At 39.2% G+C, this 21,579-nt stretch overlaps 1 protein-coding gene across 1 annotated transcript in view; it reads left to right on the top strand.

Annotated features, from left to right (window-relative positions):
• Positions 1 to 21,579, top strand: part of TULP4 (tubby like protein 4) — a gene marked incomplete at its 3' end in the record, with an annotated part of 63,191 nt that overhangs the window by 17,254 nt on the left and 24,358 nt on the right. The window contains exons 2-3 of the mRNA XM_009081233.1: positions 6,019 to 6,147; positions 6,465 to 6,626. Of these exons, the coding sequence (XP_009079481.1) occupies positions 6,019 to 6,147; positions 6,465 to 6,626 (291 nt within the window). The remainder of the gene's footprint in view (positions 1 to 6,018; positions 6,148 to 6,464; positions 6,627 to 21,579) is intronic.

Genomic DNA, 21,579 nt, shown 5'->3' with positions numbered 1-21,579 from the left:
TTTGCTGTTCACTTACCCACTATGTAAGCTGCAGCCCCTGTTGTGAGTTGGCAGTTTTTCCTCAAGAAATGTAAACACTGACTATTACAGATTTGCCATTCTCTAGCTGCAGCACCGTGTTTGTTATTAATAGTAGTAGTTTTTTCTTAATAGTAGTTCCTTGATGGGTATCATTCCTTGGAAAGTGACAGCTCCATATGTAAATGAAACACTTCCACAGGGGTGTAATGTCGCTGGAAACAAAAAGTCAAAGCTCTGCAGGTGTGGGAGAGATAGGGAGTGTATCATTAGCGAATGCTATGTAAGATGAGGATAGGAAAGAAGAGTGATGCCAACTAGCTGTCTGCCACATCTGCTGCTTCTTTGTCTAGTGTTATTAGCAGGAAAAATACTTATGTGATGCTCCTTGCATGATTGAATTGGTTTGAATGGAGAGAATTATCCTGCTATTATTGTCCTGGCAAGAAATGATGGGTGTAAGTGAAGGGACAAGTAAGAACAGTTGCAAACAATCTGTCTCTTTCTCAAGTTGCAAACAATCTGTTTGCAACTTGAGAAATTAGGACAGAAAACTTGAATAACCTTTATTTTTAAAAATACTAATATTTAAAAGACAGTTAAACATTTCATTGAGCTAAACATACACAGAACCATTTAGAACCAAACCTTGGTTATAAGTAAAGTATAGTGAGAAGCAACAGCTTGTTAATTACACCTTGCTGCTTATTCTGGGCATCTGTTGTAACTTTCAAATTACAGTTTAGTTATAAAAATCCACTTCAGTTAACTAACTTCAATTAGTTAGTTAACTAACAAATGTACAAAGTTGGCACAGGTTCCTCAAGGATTTAACAGGGATGTGTGTTCATGCACATACCCATATTATATGTATGTAATGTATATACACATTTTACATGTATAGATGTATATCTGTATCTGTCTGTATTATGTAGAGAGAGGCACTGAACTCTAGTAGCATGTAAAGGCAGTTATTGTTTTCTCTGGTTTTTGTATTTTATGTTTCATTTCTGTTCCCTTCAGAACACTCATCTTTTTTCTTTGTTAGATATACTTAGACATTTCTTCATCTTTGTGGCCATTAATAAACCATCACATGTGCCAGTGTGTTACACATACTATATGCACATGTTTATCTATACTTGTAGCTATGAGTGAAGGTCAGTCTGCTTACTAGGGAATTGCATAATGGAGCTGCTTGATAAAACAGAGAGGTAATGCTCAGTGATCCTAGGTAAATTGTCCAGTCCCTTTTGCCAGTGCTTTCTTTCAACCCTTTTATGTTCCTTTAAAAACTGAAGTACTTTCCTAAAAGCACAGCATTGAAAGAAGCTCAGAGAGAGTCCTGCACTCTGCTACTGCAGGCAATGGCCTTTATTATTCTATCTTAGGAACAGTTAGGTGTTTTTGCCATCAGTGTTTGGAACGTGGAATTATTTCAGCACTTTCAACAGCATTAGAAATGTGGTATGATTTATTGGAGGAGGGTGTCTGATATGCTCAATGGAGTTAAAATGCATCACATTCTGTGCACCCTGCAAAGATGTCTAGTTCACTTGTAATTTCAGAAATACTCATGCCAGATAAAAGAATGTGGCTCTCCAGGTGTAGCAAATTGTGCTCTAATCAAATATTCGCCATCAAGGATTCTCTGCTCTCTATTGCTGTGATAGTCCATGTGCAAGCACATCTCCATGGCATATGTAAAAATGAATGCTGGAGAAGACCTCTATCTTTAGAGCATATGTCTGCTCCCCAGTAAAATGGATGGAGGATCAGAGATTTTAAAAAATGATTCACTGTGACTCACTACAGAGTATCTGTAATAAAATCCATCTGAATTTGATAAGGAACTCTAGGAACTAACTGCCTTAGTTACTTATCTAGTTTATTTTTTGTAGATGATTGTCCCTTGCTACTATAGCAATTATGTACCATATGTACAGCCGTAAGATTTCAGTAATGACTGTAATATGATATTCTAGATTAAGGACTTCTGCTCTTGGAAGATTGATTGGTGTCATATTTTCAGTCATCATCAAAAACTGTAATGAAATCAGGAATAACAAAAACTCTCAGAATGCTTTGGAGTTTCTCTTGTATGGTGTTAGAAAATGTTAAAAAAAGTTAATAAAGGTATCAATTTATATTCCCAAATCTCTCATGTTGGAAAGAAGTCATGTTTACTGTAAATCACATTTGCTACTCCAAAACTTGTGGTTACTCAAAATTTCGTATCTAAGGTGCTAATAGATAATTGTTAGCAGCATCATCACCTTGTCACTCTCTACAACTACCTGAAAGTAGGTTGTAGCCAGGTGGGGATCAGCCTCTTCTCCCAGGCAGCTAGTGACAGAACAAGAGGACATAGTTTCAAGCTGTGCCAAGGGAGGTTTAGGTTGGACATTAGGAGGAGTTTCTTCACGGAAGGGGTAATTAGATATTGGTATGGACTGCCCACGGAGGTGGTGGAGTCACCATCCCTGGAGGTGTTCAAGGAGAGACTGGACATGGCACTTAGTACCGTGGTCTAGTTACATGGTGGTGTTATGTCGTAGGTTGGACCCAGCGATCTCAGAGGTCTTTTCCAACCTAATTGATTCTATGATTCTGTGATTATAGTATGCAATCAGTTATTGAGGAGAGTTTCTAGCACCTTTAGGATTAATTAAATTTAATTTCAGAAAATCAAGTTGGTAATTAAAACAGAGACACTGAAGATCCTGAATGCTGCACTTTTGAAGCAAATTTGTTACCACTGTGCTTCAAAGAAAACATAAGACTGACTCAAAAACTTACCAAACTTCATGGAAGGCGTCGTGTTTGGGGGCAGTATGTTGGCCTTTACATTGTGCTTAATATATTAGGCCAGGAGTTCCTTGAGTTTTATTCATGGAAGATAATATCCTGATAGCAGTTTAGAAGCTGATTCATATCTGTGATACACTTTTTTCAAAGTAGAACAAACACAATTTGCAGCATTTATAGAATTTAAGAAACCTCCACCACACAAACAAACAAAAATGATTAGACAATATACAAATGCTGTGTGGGCCACAAATGGCCCACAGACAGGTTTCTTCTATACACCAGTGTTCTCACTGTTTTGAACACAAGGTAAAACAGTTCAGTCCTTCAGTGCCTGTGCGAAGATGCTAAGTAGGAAACAGAGAACCATAAAGGCAGAAGTAAAAATGGGTCCTCTGTGAGTTGAAGCTGTTAGTGAAAGTAATGATATCTTTGCATTTATGGGTTAGCAGTAAAATTCCTCTTTGCAGAGGGGTAAGTGAAGCTTATGTGTTAAATATTTAAATGTGCTATTAATGGGGCATGTTTTCATATGCTTTACATTTTAGCCGACAAGAGAGCCAGAAGTCATCTTAGGGCAGTCCTTCTTTTCATTACCCTACTTCAGTGTGTTAAGTGTCTAAAATGAAATTGGAAATACTCAAAGCAGTTGTGGTCTCAGCACCTGTAGTCAGGTGTTAAATGTAAATGATGGCAGCATCCTCAAAATGACCTCATAAAATGTTAACATTGACTCTGTGTTTAATGTTCAAATTACAAATTTGCCTCCTTATGAGGCTGTTGTCAGAAGAGATGTAAAATCATTGTCTTGCTTTCATTTGTGATTATAAAGCAGTAAGTTTATTTTGGAAGTTACTAATTTGTATCCAATTGGGATGGAGGGAGGCTCTAGTTAATTTTGTCAGCATTCAAATGTACCTTTGGATGTTTTATTAAAACTAAAGACAAGACAGGTTGTACAGAAAAGAAACAAACCACAGCTAAGTAACTGTTGTCACTTTGCCCATAATTTGTATTACTGAGTCAACTGGTATGTCTAAGTTATAAAATCATGTGCTCGTCTCAAATCTTCGCCAGACAAAATTGGCAATTTTAAGATGGGTAGTAGCATCTTTAATGGTGTAAGTTAAAAAATTCATGTTATTTGAACAATTAGTTTTCTTCTTGTTCCTAGATTTTGTCTAGCAATTCATTCTGTATGATCTATGAAATGTGCAACATGAGCAGTGTCTAAGCATTTAATTTTTTAGCAGTGCTAAGTACCTTCCACTCATAGTTGTTGTTAGCCTTAGCAGCCCCCAGCCTTTAAAGATTAAATTTTTCAGTGCTATCACTGAGTTTTTCTTCCCTTCTTTTATAATACTGTTAGGCATTGCTGGCAAGTACAGTTATGTCGTTGTTGCATTTTGCCTCAGGGTGGATGAAATTATGGCTCTGTGCATAGGACTTACACCAAAAGGAAAACAAAATTTTGACAAATCTGTGCTATTCTTGTTTAGATGGAAGGGACAGAGTGAACCCTCTACCAAAGTACATCTGCTGGTATTGCTGTGATGAAATATTTTATTTACTACACTTCCAATAAAAGAATTTTTTAAAGAAGCTATGTGTGATATAATCCATCTGGGGCATGGTATAATCTGCCCAACTGGAAACAGGACTGGTGACTTGGAGTGCAGCTGCAAGGTTATAGTCAAGGAGAAGTAAATGTTTTTCAAATGGGATTCTTCTAAACTGCATAATGAAGGAGAGCTGGTTTGTCATACTTGCTTCTCCTCATAATCTTTACATATGCATGAAGAAATGGTTTTCTTGTGATTGTTCAATCATTCAAGAGTTGATACTTAGGGCTGGTGAGCTCCACTGACAGATACATTCTGAAGTTCTGACCCTTGACACTCTGTGAATAAGTGTAGCACTCAGTAAGTGTAAAAGCATCCTTCAGCTGCTGAGTTTAGGTTTCAGGTGTGGCTGAAATATATCTTACTATTATTATTATTACCTGTATGTAATTACATCTTAGTTCTGAAAACGACTGCCGATTTTGTTGTCAAGTGTGAAGAGTCTGTCTGCTTAGAGTTCATCCTAGGACTGGAATATTTAGGATGATCAGTCCATCTCTGTAAACAGCAAAATATATTTCAGGAAAATCTTTTCTGTCTGTCTCTTTTAGATGATTAATTATCTATTTAGTTTTATGAAAAAGTGTCATTAGAGCTGGATGCCTATTAAGTAGTTAAAATAGCACTCTACTGATTGACTATTTAATGTATGTTTACTTTGTTTGCATGTGCTGTGTCTCAGTAAAATAGCTGGGGGGAAATTTGCTTCTGTCTGAATTGTAGCATCCCCTATATGTATATATATGTATGTGTGTATATATATGCATGTTTTTGAAATAAAACTGATTTGGAAAAAAAGATTTTAACGAAAATGTCACTAACAGAAGGTAAATGGTTTTACTACTGATTTTTGCTTCAGACACTAGAATGACATGCTTTTTTCAGTTTCATACTTAGGTCTTGAGAGACACTGTATTTGTTAAATTGATATTAATTAAAAATGAAAGAGCGATTTGGTAGGTTTAGACTTGATTAGATTCTCCAGAAAAACTCAGATAGCTCTAATGTGGAGATAAGAGCCTAAAACTGCTTTGTATTCCTTCTGCACTCAGAAACAACATTTCTATGAAAATTTCTATTTTTTAGTAATTTGGGACTCTCGAGGGGTTTTTGTGAATATGAGTATTCAAATTTACTGTGATACCAGTGCATGCAACTTCATTTGAAGTCAGCAGAGGTGATGATCTGATGTAGAGCCTGACAGTCTCTGCGATGAGTGGGGGGAATCGTTTGAAGGAGTGTTGGATGGGCTGTGCAGAGCCCCCTGGTTGCTGCTGCTGTAGCAGAGCCCTGTGTTCCAGGGCACAGTGTGATTGTACTGGAGGCGTGCAGTGCCTTCCAAAAAGGCCTGACGGTGAGAGATTGTGCGTTTCCTGACAACCATGACAAAACGATTCCAGCTGTTCTTGAGAGGCGCCTAATGCTGCGCTGGAAATTGCTGTTTTGTACATCTTTAGGATTTAAATGTGGTGATGTTTATTTGGCAGCATTGTTTAACGGGTTTTGGTTAACTAGCTGTTAGCACAACATGCAGTTTTGGTAATGCTGGTTTTGTTTGTCATCTTTTAAGGTTGTGCTGGTGAGATGGAACGAACCATTCCAGAAATTAGCAACCTGCGATGCAGATGGTGGAATATTTGTTTGGATACAATACGAAGGCAGATGGTCTGTGGAGCTCGTGAATGATCGTGGGGCACAGGTTGGTATGCATGTTTTCTCTGCAGTCAAGAGTCATCAAGTCCTGACAGGCAAAATGAAGAGGACAATGAATGATGGTTTATACCTTTCAGAAAGCACAGGAGAAAATGAAACGCTTTCTTGTTGAAAGTAATGTGCAAGAATTGTCATAAAAGCACTTTGCAAGCACAGTTGCTTTATTCAGTAGACATGACATCAACATTACAACTGGGCTGATAGTTACCCTGTCTGGTTCTGTGCAGTGCTGCCTTTTATTAAAACAACAAAAGAATTCCTACCTGGCCCATATATCTATTTTCTTGTCTTTGATATGTTAAGGTAAGCGACTTTACGTGGAGCCACGACGGGACTCAAGCACTTATCTCCTATAGAGATGGATTTGTGCTGGTCGGTTCAGTCAGCGGACAAAGACACTGGTCTTCGGAGATAAACTTGGAGAGTCAGATCACCTGTGGCATATGGACTCCAGATGACCAACAGGTAACGACTGGGGCATTTGCATTTGTGTGCTATAGAATGCACCTCTTAAAAAGTTGTTAACTAGAACGGTCGGTTGGTAAGATCAGTTTCCCTCAAAACTGCTGCTCCCACAGATGATTAAAATTTAATTCATCCTGTCATTCTCATTAGGCAAATATGATAATGTACCAAGTTAACCTGTCATCACTTTTCACCCTCATTCACACACAGTCTTATTCAAAGTTAGTTGTTTGAGACAGGAATCTGTAATTGTATCCTTAATTTGTTGGTTCAGTTACCTAGAAAATGCGTTTGAGCAGAAATACATCCTGGACTATTAAACATCTGTCTGGTCATTTCTGTATAGATCTGTCCAGTCTGCACTTGTAGCAAAAGCCGTTTCAGCAACAGATGTGGTTGTGTTTTGCCTTCACATGAGAAATGGATCCAATTAATTGATGTCTCAACCTTATGCAGACAGCATAATTTAAAGAAGGCCATTTTTCCAATCATTGAGTCCAAATTCAGCTGAGCTTTGAAAAAGCTAGTTAAAAAAAATAAGAAGAATTAAATGGTATTGGTCACATCACTGTTTATAGCACTGTTTATGGCTTGAGCTAGGCCACTGGTTTCTTTTGCAGGATTTACAATGGCCCCTTGCCATTCACTGGCATTTGCTGAGCTGGTCTTTTCTTCCACATGCTTGCTGCCATGGTTGTGTATGTGTGTATAATACAGAAATGATGGGGGTAGAACAGTGCAAAGAGAAACTCTCTTATGATCACAGCTGGGTTGTTTTCCTTCCTTCATCTTATACTGCCATGAAAAGATTCTGGTTCAAGACTTAAGGTACCACTGAATTTAGAATACTATAAATTCATCCAAGATAGAGTTACTTTGGCAATCGCTAGTGGAATATAATAGCACTAATAATATGCATTTCTGGAGCAGCAAAGAATAATTTTAGAGCGCTCTGCATAGAATAATGAATTAATTATTGCAGCACTGCTTTTTAAAGCCAGGGAGTCTAACTGCCTCTTTTTGAATCTAGGGAAATGTAAATCTTGACAATAAATAATTTACTTGAGATCAAGAGGAAAAGGCAAGCACCAGAAGTAGGAGGGGAAACTAAGATCTAATAGCTCTCAGTCCTATGTTTTAAACATGAGGCTACCCCATTTGTGTGATGCTCAGTCGTTGCCGCTGTATTTGGAAATATCTTCACTTGAGTGTTTAATTTGGAGTGGCTGACTGCCTTTAATTCAATTTAGCCAATATGTTTGTACTTTCTAATCTGGATGCTCTATAAGTGATTATTTCAGGAAATAAACACTTGTTCAGTGTCCAGATAAATGCTTTCGAGCATAATGGCCAATTCCAGCTATGTGAAAATCACTTGCTTGACTTACAGACTGCTGCTGACAAACTCACCAGCCACGAGCTAGATGTTGCTCTGCACAGTTCTCCTAACTATGTGGTTTGCAGGGATTTGTGTGTTAAGTGATGATGGATCTTTATACTCTTCTCCAGAGCCGGTGGAAAGCACCAATCTTCCAAAATTTATTTAGATGTGTTTGCCTCTGGAGGCACAAGGAAATATGAATCACAGAGGTACTAGGCGAGAGACTAAGCTCAGTTCAACCTAAAAATAGCAAGCTGGGCAGGGAAGGACATTGCATATATTACACACAAATAAGCACATGGAAATGGATACCCATAATAGCTTATTGCCTTACCTGATTTCTCTCCTGATTTGTATCTCTGCAAATGAGATCAGAATATTATTCTAGTCTAGATTAACTAAAGCATCTTCCCTGTTGCCTAATTGTAGTCTGCTTGTCAGTACAGGGAGTGAAAGATGTCAGTGTTCGAATTTTTATTTTCCTACTGTTTTTTTGTTAACTTTCTGGCACCATGAAAAGGTTGCTAGTGAAAGTGTTCTTGGACAATGTTGCACTCCATGATCCCATGACCATTAACACAAGTATCTTCTGAAAGTTAAATTTCAAAGGGGATTTTATTGTTCAGTATCAATTTTCTATTGTCCTGATAAAAATTTGCTCAATATAGTCTTGTCTGTTTGCCTCACTCATTCACCTTGCTCTTCGGTTCTCTTAACTTTCACTCCCTTCTGCATGAACCTCCTGTTTTCTCCGATCTCCTATTTCCTCCATCTTTTCTCCTGTCTGTGAAACATCAGTAGGCTGTCACCTCTGTCACTCTTCACTACAGCTCCGTGACAGCTCTGCAAGAGGAATGTAATTTCCTACCACCATCTTTCTTTTGGAGGCAAGAAATGGTTGGAGCTGCAGAACTGCCAACCATCATCTTGGTTGACAGAGTATAAGTGGCCTCTGGGTTTGTGTCATTGCTGTGCATTGACACAGGCTTAAAGTAAAGCACTTGTGAGGTAGTGGCTAATGCCACTTATGGTTGCAGCTCCATAGTTAATGCTTCCCAAAGTCTTTTGAAAACATAGAAATGGGATGAGAACTAGAGAGGTGGCCAGGATGAAGTACAAACCTGCAGAAATTGAGCATGTAATTGTCTCTTTTAACTGATTTTGTACATGCTCTGTCCTAATGAATTTTTTGTCTCACTTTATTAGTATTAGATGCAACTGTTAAGCACTTTCTTTCAGGAAGAGAGTGGCATCATTCTTATGGCTCAGTTGTTTTTCTGGATTTCTTGAGCTCTCCTTGTCTGTTGGGGACAAACTCACTGTGAGTCATAGGACAGTTGGTACAATCTGATTGACTGCAGTGCTTTTTCTCAGCATCATTTGTCTCAGATGAACTTCTCATTCAGGTCATTGGCAGATTTCTGCTGTGGTTCACTCCCACATCTTGAGTATAGACTTTGAGCCATGGGCTTCTTCAGCTAATTCAATACATATGCCTTTTGATTGTGATTCTGGCATGTTGGGCTTCTTCAGCTAATTCAATACATAGGCCTTTTGATTGTGATTCTGGCACAAGACTAAAAGTTAGTTTTCTTACTTCACTGTGTATCTGTAGTTCTGCTCATTTAGGCTTTTCCTCCTCCTGTACATTATAACCAGAGCACACATCTGTCCAAGGCAGAGCCCCATTGTCTTCTTAGGGATACACAAAAAGAAGAATGTACAAGACTGTGTCATCTGTATCTCAAGCAGAGTGCCATGATTGGGCTGAACTTCAAGGGATGGGATTACTCAGTAGTAAGACCTTCCTTGCACTGTTTTTAAATGTTTTTTTCAGGAGCTCTAGGAGTCATGTGGAGTATTTTTCTGATGAGAATGCTCACCTAGCATCATGCAGAGATAAAAAGTATATTTGAAATGAAAAGTAAATTTGAAATACCAGAGAATGTTGCACCCTGTCTCGAGACAGTTCTGTGGTGTTGTGCAACGCTTGTTTGAAAAGAAGGAGTGTACATACCAAGCAGACTGAATGACTTCCTAAGTGAGAAAAACTTGGCTTTTGTCTAGTCAAAAGGTTTATTTATAATTATAGAAGGAATGTCAATAAGTAATTGGGGATTTTTCCTAAGCCCACAAGTCATCTAAAACATCTTTCTAGTGGTTCATCTCCCTCCCTGTGTGTTTGCTTAGCTCCTGGACCATATTTCTATCAACTTCTGCTGCCCTTGGGCCACGCTCTCCCTCTCCTTCTCCCAGATTTTACCCACTAAAGAGACTCTCTCTGTTCATGATGGAGAGAGACACAGTGTCAGAGAACTGGGTGAGGTCTGTAGATGGGTCTGATTATCCTTTTGTTTATAGCAATATAGTGTAACTCCCTGGACTTCCCTGGGGTTGTTTCTATTGCGATCAACTTCTGCTGCCCTTGGGCCACGCTCTCCCTCTCCTTCTCCCAGATTTTACCCACTAAAGAGACTCTCTCTGTTCATGATGGAGAGAGACACAGTGTCAGAGAACTGGGTGAGGTCTGTAGATGGGTCTGATTATCCTTTTGTTTATAGCAATATAGTGTAACTCCCTGGACTTCCCTGGGGTTGTTTCTATTGCGTGTGTGTTGTTTATAGCAATATAGTGTAACTCCCGGGACTTCCCTGGGATTGTTTCTATTGCTGTTTCTGTGTGTGAGAAGTGAATCAGAAGGAAACCACTCTCCAATAGAGGGAAGCCTTGATGAAAATGAATTAATACATTTTAATTCTTGGATATCCCAAGAGATGCTAGTAATCTATATTTGTTCCCTGCATCTCAGCTAGTATAAATTATTAGACTTTTCCAACAGCTGTAAGTGCCCATTTCTGTTTCTCCCCCCACCTCTTTTCCTGTTGTAAGCTTTTATTTGTGGACATACAGGGACTGACCAGGATTCTCTTTGGCTAGGACATGACAGACCACAGGTATATGTGAACTCCACCAACATGCTTCCTCCTTTTTGCTTTGGGAATAGGTATACAAGCAGTTAGCTAATTTGATTTGCATCCTGCTGGGTACAACCTTAACTGGTCCCATTGCAATGCAATGTGCATTAGTACTAAGAATGTGTAAATACAGGCCCCAAAATTCAGCCTCTTCTATTTCTAATGAGACAAAATTATGCTCTTGGTGGAACAGAAAACCAGCATTGCATTAGGAACAGGTACCCTGTGCACTGCAGAATCTTATGCACTGGAAGAAAACTGAGACCAGTAACAGATGAACCACTCTGTCTCAAAACACAGGGTGCAGGAGCTCTGTATGCTGTCATTCAAAAAGTCCCTTGTAGCTTGCAGTAGCTGCGCAGGAAGGCAGTTCCTATGCTGTTACTCACTCCTGCTCCCAGGGCTCGGCCGTCCCTACTCCCATGGCAACCACAGACGCTTCAGCATCTTTTTGCCCGCCAAGCAGGAGGCAGGGACAGGCTGCAGCTCCTTCCCCCTGCCTGCAGTGCCTCGGGGTGGAGCCTGGGACCCAGAAAGGAGCCTCACATGAAGGAGGACATGTATGTTGTTTCTGGGTGCAGCAGTGTGGTATGGTGGGGTCTGTGCTAGTACATGTGGTGCCTCACATGTCCCTGACTCGGATCAGTGCCGTGCTGTGCCAAGCAAGTGCCATTGGCAGCCACAGTTCTCACAGGAGGTAGGAGCTGATTAACAAGAAGCACTGTCAAACGGTTACCAGTGGCACCAGGTGTTTTGTGACCTTGTCTTGGGCTTCTTGGTTTTGATGTGGTTTAGTCCCTGACAGGAATTTTACCTAATAGATCCACTTTAGTAGAGTCTGCTTTTGGATCACCCCATTTTCACCTGTGAACTGTGATTTGCAGTTGCTACCACCTTTTCAGGGAAATGGTGTTGTGAACAGCTCCTAAGCTGAAAGTAGGGATAGTGGCCTTACCTATTTACCAGAACAGGGCTTAATACTAAGGAATTTATAAGTGTTTGAAAATGTTTCATCTGTTTGGGCCCTGCTGTCATCTTCTCACCTATGTCTATTTTTGCCGGCAGCTCTGCGCTTCCATTCCCCTTACCGTTTTGGTTTGATCCAGGTGCTGTGGTGCACCGCTGATTCGAGCAGTCCTTGCTATTGTGGTAGTCACACTGATCAAGTTTAATTATTCTCAGACATCTAGCTGTGTGGAAAAAACATCTTGAAGACAGCCTTCTAATGAGTTGACAAAATGATGAAAGGGAGCTACAAACAGGCAACTGAGGCAGTATAGGGAAGGTAAATATTTACTTTAATTGTTATGAATGAAGAGAAGGAAGGACAAAATGAAAAAGGTTGCACCTTGTAAAATTTGAAAGTGTAAGCAATTATTTTGGTCTTTATTAGAATACTTCTTGTCCCTATTAAGGATTTTTGCAGGTTCACATAGAGAAGCCTTTAAAATGCAGGGAACAATTATACTTTTGTGTCTTAACATACAAAAATGCATCTTTTCTCCCATCAATTCTGGGTGTAGAGACTATCAAATCACCTCACCTACATGTTTACAATGACTGGAGATGCTCAGAATTGCACTGTAAGATATAGTCTTAGAGGAAGAATGGAAATAGTTATTTTAATTGATGGATGAAATACTCAGATTACTGGGAAAAATGGCTCGAGGCTTTTTATAGCATCGAAGAAGTGTAATTAATTAACCAGGCAGTTGATTCAAGCCACAAGGACTGCAGACGATGGCTAAATCGCATATAAGGATTCTAACGTTGCATGCTGCATAATTGAGCAGTCCTATTAAAATGCAAAAAGAGGACAGGGAAGGAGACTTCAGTTGTCTTTCAAGATAAATCTGTTTGTTATATAAAACAAACAGATAAACAAAACCCACCACAGCTTAACTGTCCTTAATATTTTGGACTATTTTTAGAAGCATTCCAAACCTTTGTGGCAAACTTGCTATTAAAGTAATGATTTCCGCTTGCGTGTGCTAAGGTTCTGTGAATGTTTACTATCCTATTGCATCCTTTTATAGACAAAATATGTGGGGCTTTTATATATGCTTAAAACGTTTAAATGTTTCTGCAGAGACTTTGTATTCTTGTTTTTTATATTTACATGTGCTGGAACCCAGTAACACTTTGTTTTCTCTCTTTGGTTGGTGATTTGATTTTTATGATGGTAACATAATGGTGACAGATTTTGTGTGAAAAAGTAATGTGAATTTTAAGTGCTATTTGCCTTTCCTTTTCCCATCTCTATTATGTTGTTTTCATGCTGCATTATGCAGCTATTTCCTAAATAATAGATTTTATTTTTCAGCCTTTTTTTCTCATATCTGCATAGTTTTATAGCACACATTGTCTTTCCTTTGCCTTTTTGTCTCTAGTAGGCTTTTGTGCATCGTTCTGCTGAGAATACAGGTTACAAAAACAAGGAAGAAGTTAGATAGCTTGGTGCACTGTGCCTTTCTTTGGTTGAGCTGCTCTTTTCTCACTAGCAATGAGCAACTACACTGCAGATTTTGGTTGTCAGATGAGGACTTTATAGGCTCTGCCTTGAGTGTTTAGAGAGGGTAGACAACAAGGATATTCTTCTTGGAGCCTCTAGGGCTCATCTACAGCTTTAGGAGCTGTGGCATCTCCCTCTGGGTTTATTGCAGACAAGACTTTTTCCTGCCAGAAACCCTAGCCTGTACTGCACAGTTATTGAGCGGGTAATTGAAGGAATGGAGCAATAAGGTGATACTTCAGTGTGCTTTCTTCTTCCCACTCGCTTCATCTGTGCCTTGCCTAATCTTTCCCTGGATGCTCTTCATCCAGCCTGTAGAGGCAAAGCGCTGAGAGCGCTAATGAGATGATGCCATTTGTTCTAGTCATGAGGGCTGTAACATGGGGGATGTTTATGGGCTGACAGCATCATGGCTCATGTTTTCTCAGTAGCTCCTGCAGTGTTTCATGTCAACACTGTTTCAGATGAGTCTTGCAAAGAAATTTTCCCCATAATGACTCTGCCTGAAAGGAGTAATACAACTGTTTTAATGCTTTTCTTGTCCTTGTAGACAAGGTATTTGATGTTTGTTGCCGCAAAAAGCGAACAGCTGAATGGGTTTCTATATCCCCGTGGATGCACAGTGTACTGGGACATATAGATCATGCTCAACAGTGTACCTTGTAACTCTTTTCCTATGACACTCAGGTCACAATATTCCTATTTTAGTTGACTGGAATCTGGAGTTTGTTGAGCTCAGCACATTTTACCATGTCTTCCCCTCTCTCAGGAAAGGAAGGATGTTAATGGCAATGACAAACCAGGGATGGAGGGAGAGCTGAAGGCTTGCTGTGTCCACTTAGCATTTTTATACCCAGTGCTGTTTTACAGTTTTGAAGCATCAGTGTTTGAGTCAGCAAAGTAGAGATGAGCACAAATAGAAACACGACCAGTCTCTGTGTGGGAGGAAAAAAAGAAGTCATTTGCCTCTCCTCTCACCTTGCTGGCACTTACACAGAAAGATTTTGCTTATATAGCCTTAAGTCTTTAGTTCTTTGGTACAAGGAGTGCTTACTTGAACTTGTCTTTTTAAAAAGCTCTGTGCTATACTTCAGCTGTGGGGCAAAAAGTAAGAAAGAGGTTTTGCAGTGCACCTCTACAAGGGAGCAGCACATACTTATGCTACTTTTTAGGCAGTGCAGGGAAAAAATGGAACCTTCCACAGAAAGCTGCTCTTTCTAAGGAGAAGTCATATGTCAGGTAGGGAAATTGTTTTAATTTGTTTGTTTATGTTTTGAACTGGCCAGGAGACAGCATGTGAATGGAAGTGTAATTCTTACAGAGGAAAAACTGTCCAAACTGTGAAGGTTTTACAGCACTTTTCAGAAACTGTCCATTATTCCATTGCCAAAGCCACTTGGCGGAGAATGCTTTGGCCCCAGGATCCCTTTGGTTCATCCAGAGCTTTGTGGTTCAAAAGAAATGTAGTTGCCAGAGTGGTTGATTTGAACTTTGTTATTACTGGTACTTAATCCTTCAATTTTTTGGAAGTTAGTAAGAAGACCAGGAGCCAAATGGGGTCTTGAACTTGGGTCACATGTGTTCAAGTCTGAAACCTTGGAGCAGAAAAGGAGAATTAGAGTGGTTGAATCAGGATAAGGATATTTGTGGATTTCTGCACTAGGTCTTGTCTGGGAAAGCAAGGCCAAGTTTCATAGTAAATGAGAGATGAAAGGTGATATATTTGGAAAGTGATATCACATAGTCTTTCCATTGATCTGACAAAAAGAGCTTGTATGCCAATGGAAAGCAGGAGGAGTATCTCTTTATTCTCCAAAACCTTTCCCATCAGCGTTTCATCCTGCGTGGATTGAACTTGAGCTCTCTGCTCTTTGTCCAGAAGCCAGTTTCTTGTCAGTGTTCAGACATTGAGGGATTGTTGGCAACTGCATCAGCTGAAAAGGGATTAATCCTTCCCTGCTTCCCTTGCTTTTAGGAGAACAGTCATTCTTCTTTACTGCCTCATTCAGTAATAGTTTATTACTCAGCCTGTCTCCACATGGACTCAGTTATACTTGACCTCACCCATTCTACATATTTCCTGCCCATGCTGAGTTACCCCTCTCTGCCAGCACCTGAGACCTAGAAGGAAAGTGCAGAAGTTGAGGGACTGACTTCCATTAGCATATACTTAACCCAGGAGCTTCTTGATTTTATATTCTGAAATTCAAAACAGCAAGCACATTGCTTCTAACCTGCTTTGTATTGCATTTTCACTGGTTGGGAGTGCCATCCTTGTTTCTAAGTCATACCATTTTCAATTAGGAAAATACCCCAAACCACAAAACCCCAGCATAAACTCCAGACTTCTAAAACTCTGAAGGAAATTTTAGCTTCAGTAGTCAACATATCTTTCAGGAAATAACTAAAACCTGGCTTGGGAATAATGCAGGATATTGCCAAGTGTATCAGTTGGCTTCTTTGCCTGATTTGAGTGGTTGTTGGTAAAACTAATTGCATTTTCCCACCAAATGTTGTTTCTGTTGCTATATATAATTGCATATATGTGAAGAATATGTGTTTTCATAGAGATGTGTGCACTTTCCTGGCAGTTTGGTGAGAAATCAGAAAACAGCACTGCTTGAGAACATTCCAGATTACTTCTGCTGTGGGAGCAGTGGTCTGGGCTCAGAGTCCTGTCCGTGTTAATTGCCACAGAATATGCTCTGTGGAAGGTGTTCAGCTGTTGGCTTTTTGTTCATTTTGCATGCTGCTTCAAATGTGATTTGAATCCTGACAGAGGTTTAAAAAAAAATACAACTCTTTTCCATCTCTAAAGTAAACTGAGGCATATTGTTAATTCAGTAAACATTATATAGAAAAGCAACTCTTTTCACTGAAAAATCAAAGTGTTATAGGATGCTGTCTCAAGAGTCAAGAAAGGATATAGAAATGTGTGTGCCTGGAATACACAAGTCAGAATTAGTCCAGGTATAATTACAGGGACATATAGTAATCAGTCTTACTGTGATTTGCCAGAATGCTTTCAAATAACATTATCTTTGCCTGGACAATTGCTTCCATCCTCACAGGTGCAGAGTAGTTGTATAGCTTGAGATCCTGGTTTTGAGACGACTTACATTTCTGACCCCTGAAGTGGCATGCAAGGCTGTATCTCATTTACAGTCATTCAGCTGTGTTATGCTGTTTTAGAGAGAAATGAAGCCAAGGCAGCTTGAATCCCCCGGTTTTAGTATTTTGGTATTTATTAAATGGATTTGTCACCAAGATCTCCAGCGAATTTACTTTGTCTTCTCAATTGAGGGCTTTGAAATAGTTATCTAGACCCTAAGGACTTTGTAAAAGCAAGAATGAACAAGTCTGAAAGTAGGTAACTAAACCAGTGCTGCTTTGGAAAGTGTTAATGGCCTCAAATGAGAATTTTGCTGCTATATATACATATATATATGCAGTTAGCTGAATGATCCTGGGGTGTACCATCCATGTGTGGGGCTGGTAACTCCTCACATCCAAAGGAAACAAGGGGTTTTTTGGACATAAAGGCAGTCAAAGAAGCCTTCGTGCTTTCCCCCTGAGCTTGTGTGTGAATTGTGGTGATGTCTCTTTTTGTGTCAGTTCAAGCAATCGTTTTACAGCAGCTGAATTTTTAATGGAAATAAAAAGTATTCGGCAGGAGACCAGCTGTCTCCCTCACTCTGCTTCTCTTTCTTTCTCTCTGCATTTTGAGGTAAAATGAAGGAAAGCCAGAAATATCACACTGAGAAAAAACACACTTTCACTTTTTAATGTATCCTAAGAGGTGAATGCTGCACTGTCTCATGCTTTATGATGGAGAAACAGTAAACAAGAAGAGCACAAGGAATGCAAAGTGCTAATACTACAATTAAATGGACTGCAAAATCCTGTAACTAAGCTTTTGTAAAACCGGCATTCTTTTGTTAGGCTAACGAATTAAAATATTTAAAGGCAAAAATTTTCCAAGTATTTCCTATATTACTAAGCCTACCTGCATAAATAGAGGGTTGATCCATCATTTTGTAAATTAATCACTTTATAGTTCCATTAATTTCGAATCAGCAAAATAGATTTATCTCTATTAGTATGATGTCATTATGGTGACAACCGTGAAGACTGTTCCAGTCATAAATGCTGATGTTTGTCCAGATGACTGAATCAGGGCAAATAGAACTAATTCAGCTTCCTTGAACTGCTCAGCATCTTCTGGCTGCAAACGCAGTTGGCCTTATTAGCATTTTGCAGAATGTAATTTCTGAGCTACGATGCCTACTTTTTCCTATGGGGAAGAGGCTGAAGAAAAAAGCATAAAGACAGGTCTAAATTTTGAAAAATGGAATGTCAGTGAAACAGAACATTGGACAAGGCAGTTGCAAATGCAGAGCTGTGCAGGGTTGGTTGTTGGTGGCAGCATTCATACTACTTGGTGTGATGGCACCAAGATTTCAGCAGATGTGTTGAAACAAAACACACGCGTATGCGTGTGCTTAACAGACACACACACATGAAGGCAAAAAGTAAAACAAAATGCTGAAAGGGCAGGGTTTGCAAAGGGGCTAGGTGGAGGAGGAATCCTTCAAACTTTGGCAGTGCAAGCCTGGAGAATGTTAAAACCCAAAAGCTAAAGTTTCTGTGAGTTCATTCGTAGTTTACTTGGTCACAAGATGCTGATGAGATTTCTGCCCTGAGCTACTACTTCACTGTTAAAAAGACTCTGAACTGAGTCTGAGGAAATTAAGTCCTAGACCAGGTTAGTTTGAAATGCACCAAGTCCCTTTGTCTGGCACATCCACATATTGTGAAAGATCTTGAATATGAACAACTTAGCTGCTAGCAGAAATAGTCATGTCCTAAGTCTTGAAAGGCAGCCCTATTTTGCTGCAATGTATTTAGAAGAGGGTTTAGGAGCATTCAAGACATGTGCAAATGAGGTTTACATCTGCATTTCATAACTGGTTAAAGCAAAAATTGAACATGGAATAACAAAATACCTGTAAACTGGTCTGACAAGACCTAGGTAGGATGTTTCTTCCAGAGGGTGATCATGATTCGCTAGTCTCTCAGAAGTCTTTGCATGTGTCAGTAAAATTGATATCTATTAAAAAAAAGCTGAAATGGTGTATTTAGTTCTGAAAAAGTCAACACATTCCAATATTCCCCTCGAGGATATCCTGACAGAAATACCTGTGCGTGTCCTTTGACACAGTGAGGATATATCCTCTGCAGGAAGGATTTGATAGTTGTAGAAACCCCAGGAAATTAAAGCAATACTTATTTTACTTACTGTGTTTGGATGGATTAGCAGAGCAGGGAGAAGAACTGGCCAGGAATCAATCCACAAAGGGGAAGACTGAGGAGTCGATTTCCATTTTAAAAGTGGAGGCAGTGGGTTTGCCTTTGTCAGGCTCTGTTTTAAATTATTTTTTCTTTTTAAATACTGCTGTTAAAATATTTACTGTTGTGGGATAGCAACATTAACGTGTTATGGACAGTTATTTGTATTACTTAGAGCTGTAGAATGCTTGAATATTTTGTGTCAAGTAGAGCTCAGTTTGCTGGACTGGCCCAGCAACCATCTTCTAGGACACATCTAAGTCTCAGCTTTTCTAATGTGATCAATTGCTTTCTGAAAAAACTTTGTGTGGTCACTTTGTCCTTCCAGCTGCCACATGTCCTAAGGGAAAAGGAAGAGCCATAACTTGAGAAATTGCTCAGTGGAGTTACTGGCAGTTTAGCCGCAGCTTAGGGAAGATGAGAGCACTTGATATTTCATGACAGATGACATTAATTTTCAGAACATTTCAGTGTATCCAGGAATTTAAATGCACTGTGTTAATTCACTTTGCATAGTCCTACAAGGCAAGTTCTGTCTTTCTTTGAAAGCCTGGAGTTTTAAACAATCAAATTGCACTAGGATGGAGTTTATTAGATTGATTTTCAATGCTCTTTTAATAAGCAGAGTCTATGAGTTGTTTTGCCTCCCTGAGTTGTGAGATGTATGTTCTTTGTAAAAAGTCAGAGAGGCTCTTTTAAAATCCTGGTCCAATAGGAGTAAAGCAGATACATGCTCCTTCTCCAGCTAGCATCACAATCTCTCACTCTACAAGTGCTATCTTGAAGTAGCATCCAATGGCTTTGTATTTCTTCCAGTACCTATAGCAAATCCAGATTCTAATACTTCAGCTTTAGTCAAAGGCTTGGTCATTGCCCTGATGCAGGATGATGGCCCATCTTCTGAAAATGTATTGATCAGATTTCCTGGGAGTTTTGTTTACCCAGCAACATTATAAACCTTCAGTGTTAGTACTAAATGTCATGAAGAGAGGCATCTTGTTTTATCAATATCTTTCTGTAACAGTATTGACTGTTCAGTTTGTACAACTGAAACGTGGGGCTGGAAATAATTCTATCATTTACCCTTCATATGTACATTGAGTCATTGAATGCATTATTGCTGGCATTGGATTATCCTCGGTTATTATAAAAGTCAAAGTGACTGTAGCTCTGGAAAGCTTCTTTGACAGTGAGGTCAGGCAAAGATGCAAGACTGGACCATGGCTAGACTCCCTGCAGATGTAAGTCAGCGCAGCTTCATTGGCTTGTTTATTATCATATCAACTTAATTTTCTCAGCTGCCATCTCAGATGTGGTGAGATGGCAGGACCTCCCCCTTTCCGACTGGGCTGGTATATTCAAATTAGCATAAAGCTTGAGCATCTTATTGTTGATTAGTTCAATTTATTATATTAAACCAAGTTAAATAGCAACAAAATGCGTTTTGTGCAAAACCAACATTAATGTTAGAAAATCATACTTCTCTTATGCAGTAGTGAGCCTCCTGAGCTGGACCTTCAATGCACTGTACCTGTGGTCACTCCATTGTGGCTTTGTTGATCTCAGTGCTGCCAAACTGTTTTCTGCCGGTGCTGTGTCTGGTCCAGAGCATTACAGTATCACCTGTAGCAAAATCACTGAACAGGTTCAAGTTGTCCCTCTTGAACTGAATTTTCAAGCTGCTTGGCTGTTCTGATATTCATTTCCTCATGAGATGAATACTTCAGAGCAGAATACCACAGTTTTTTCTTACCATATATCTTTTAGGAATTGGTACATTTCAGACTGTTAATTGAAGTCTGTGATATATTGGCCATTTAAGGGGATTGCAGTCTTGAGTGATAAGTTTAATGGATGATAGTTTAAAAATCTTTAGATGTAAAACCTTTTCGTTTACCAAAAGTAGGTTGTGAAATTCATCCCAAGTTACCACAGAGACTAAGAGGTCAGCAGATTTCAGAGGAGGGTGTTTTTCAGGTATTCAGATTCATTATAATAACTAGGAATCACCCTAGACTTGGGTTTCATGGAGAACTGAGGCACTTGTGTTTCAGAACTGAACCAAACTTTCTGCATTTTGTACACTTAGAAAACTGTGTGTGTTATCCCAGTGCTGTTTAACACAGTTTTCCCTCCAAAGCATACAGTATTTGGGCACTACAGGAGTCCTGCATTTGTGTGGCCTTAATCAACCACAACTCCATGGGAGTGCAGGCTTTGTTACATTTGATATGTTTTGTAAAGACATACTGTATTTATGTTGTGCTGCTGACTCACACTTTGAATGTATTGGGTGATTTTAGGTATTTGGTTATCAGATTATGCATATTACACAAGTGGTGATGCATGTAAAATCAGTTGAAATAATGAACACTATGAAAGGAGAGGAGTCAAGAACAGGACAAGGGGCCAAAGAACCACTTAAAAATAAGTAGTTGGGTATTTTTTTAATTACTATTATTATAATTTTATTATAATTTAGCTTTTGTATTCAGGGGCTAACTAACCACTATAACTTGTTCATTGCCTTTTTCTAACATTCCCTCTGACCTCCTAAATCTGCAAATACCAAAAAAAATTAATTTATGGAGCTAAAATGCAACTTTTTAATTTCTTTGTTCAATCCTTTAGGCATACCCTGTGGCTCAACCTTTTGTCTGAAGGTCAAGAGAGTTTTATTCATCTGACATAAGTAGCTTGAGTGTGGCATTTATAACTTGAGTAATGTTATGGATG

This window comes from Acanthisitta chloris, unplaced genomic scaffold, assembly GCF_000695815.1.
Source record: "Acanthisitta chloris isolate BGI_N310 unplaced genomic scaffold, ASM69581v1 scaffold20168, whole genome shotgun sequence".
NCBI lineage: Eukaryota > Metazoa > Chordata > Aves > Passeriformes > Acanthisittidae > Acanthisitta > Acanthisitta chloris.
This window is presented reverse-complemented; position numbering and strand designations above follow the sequence as displayed.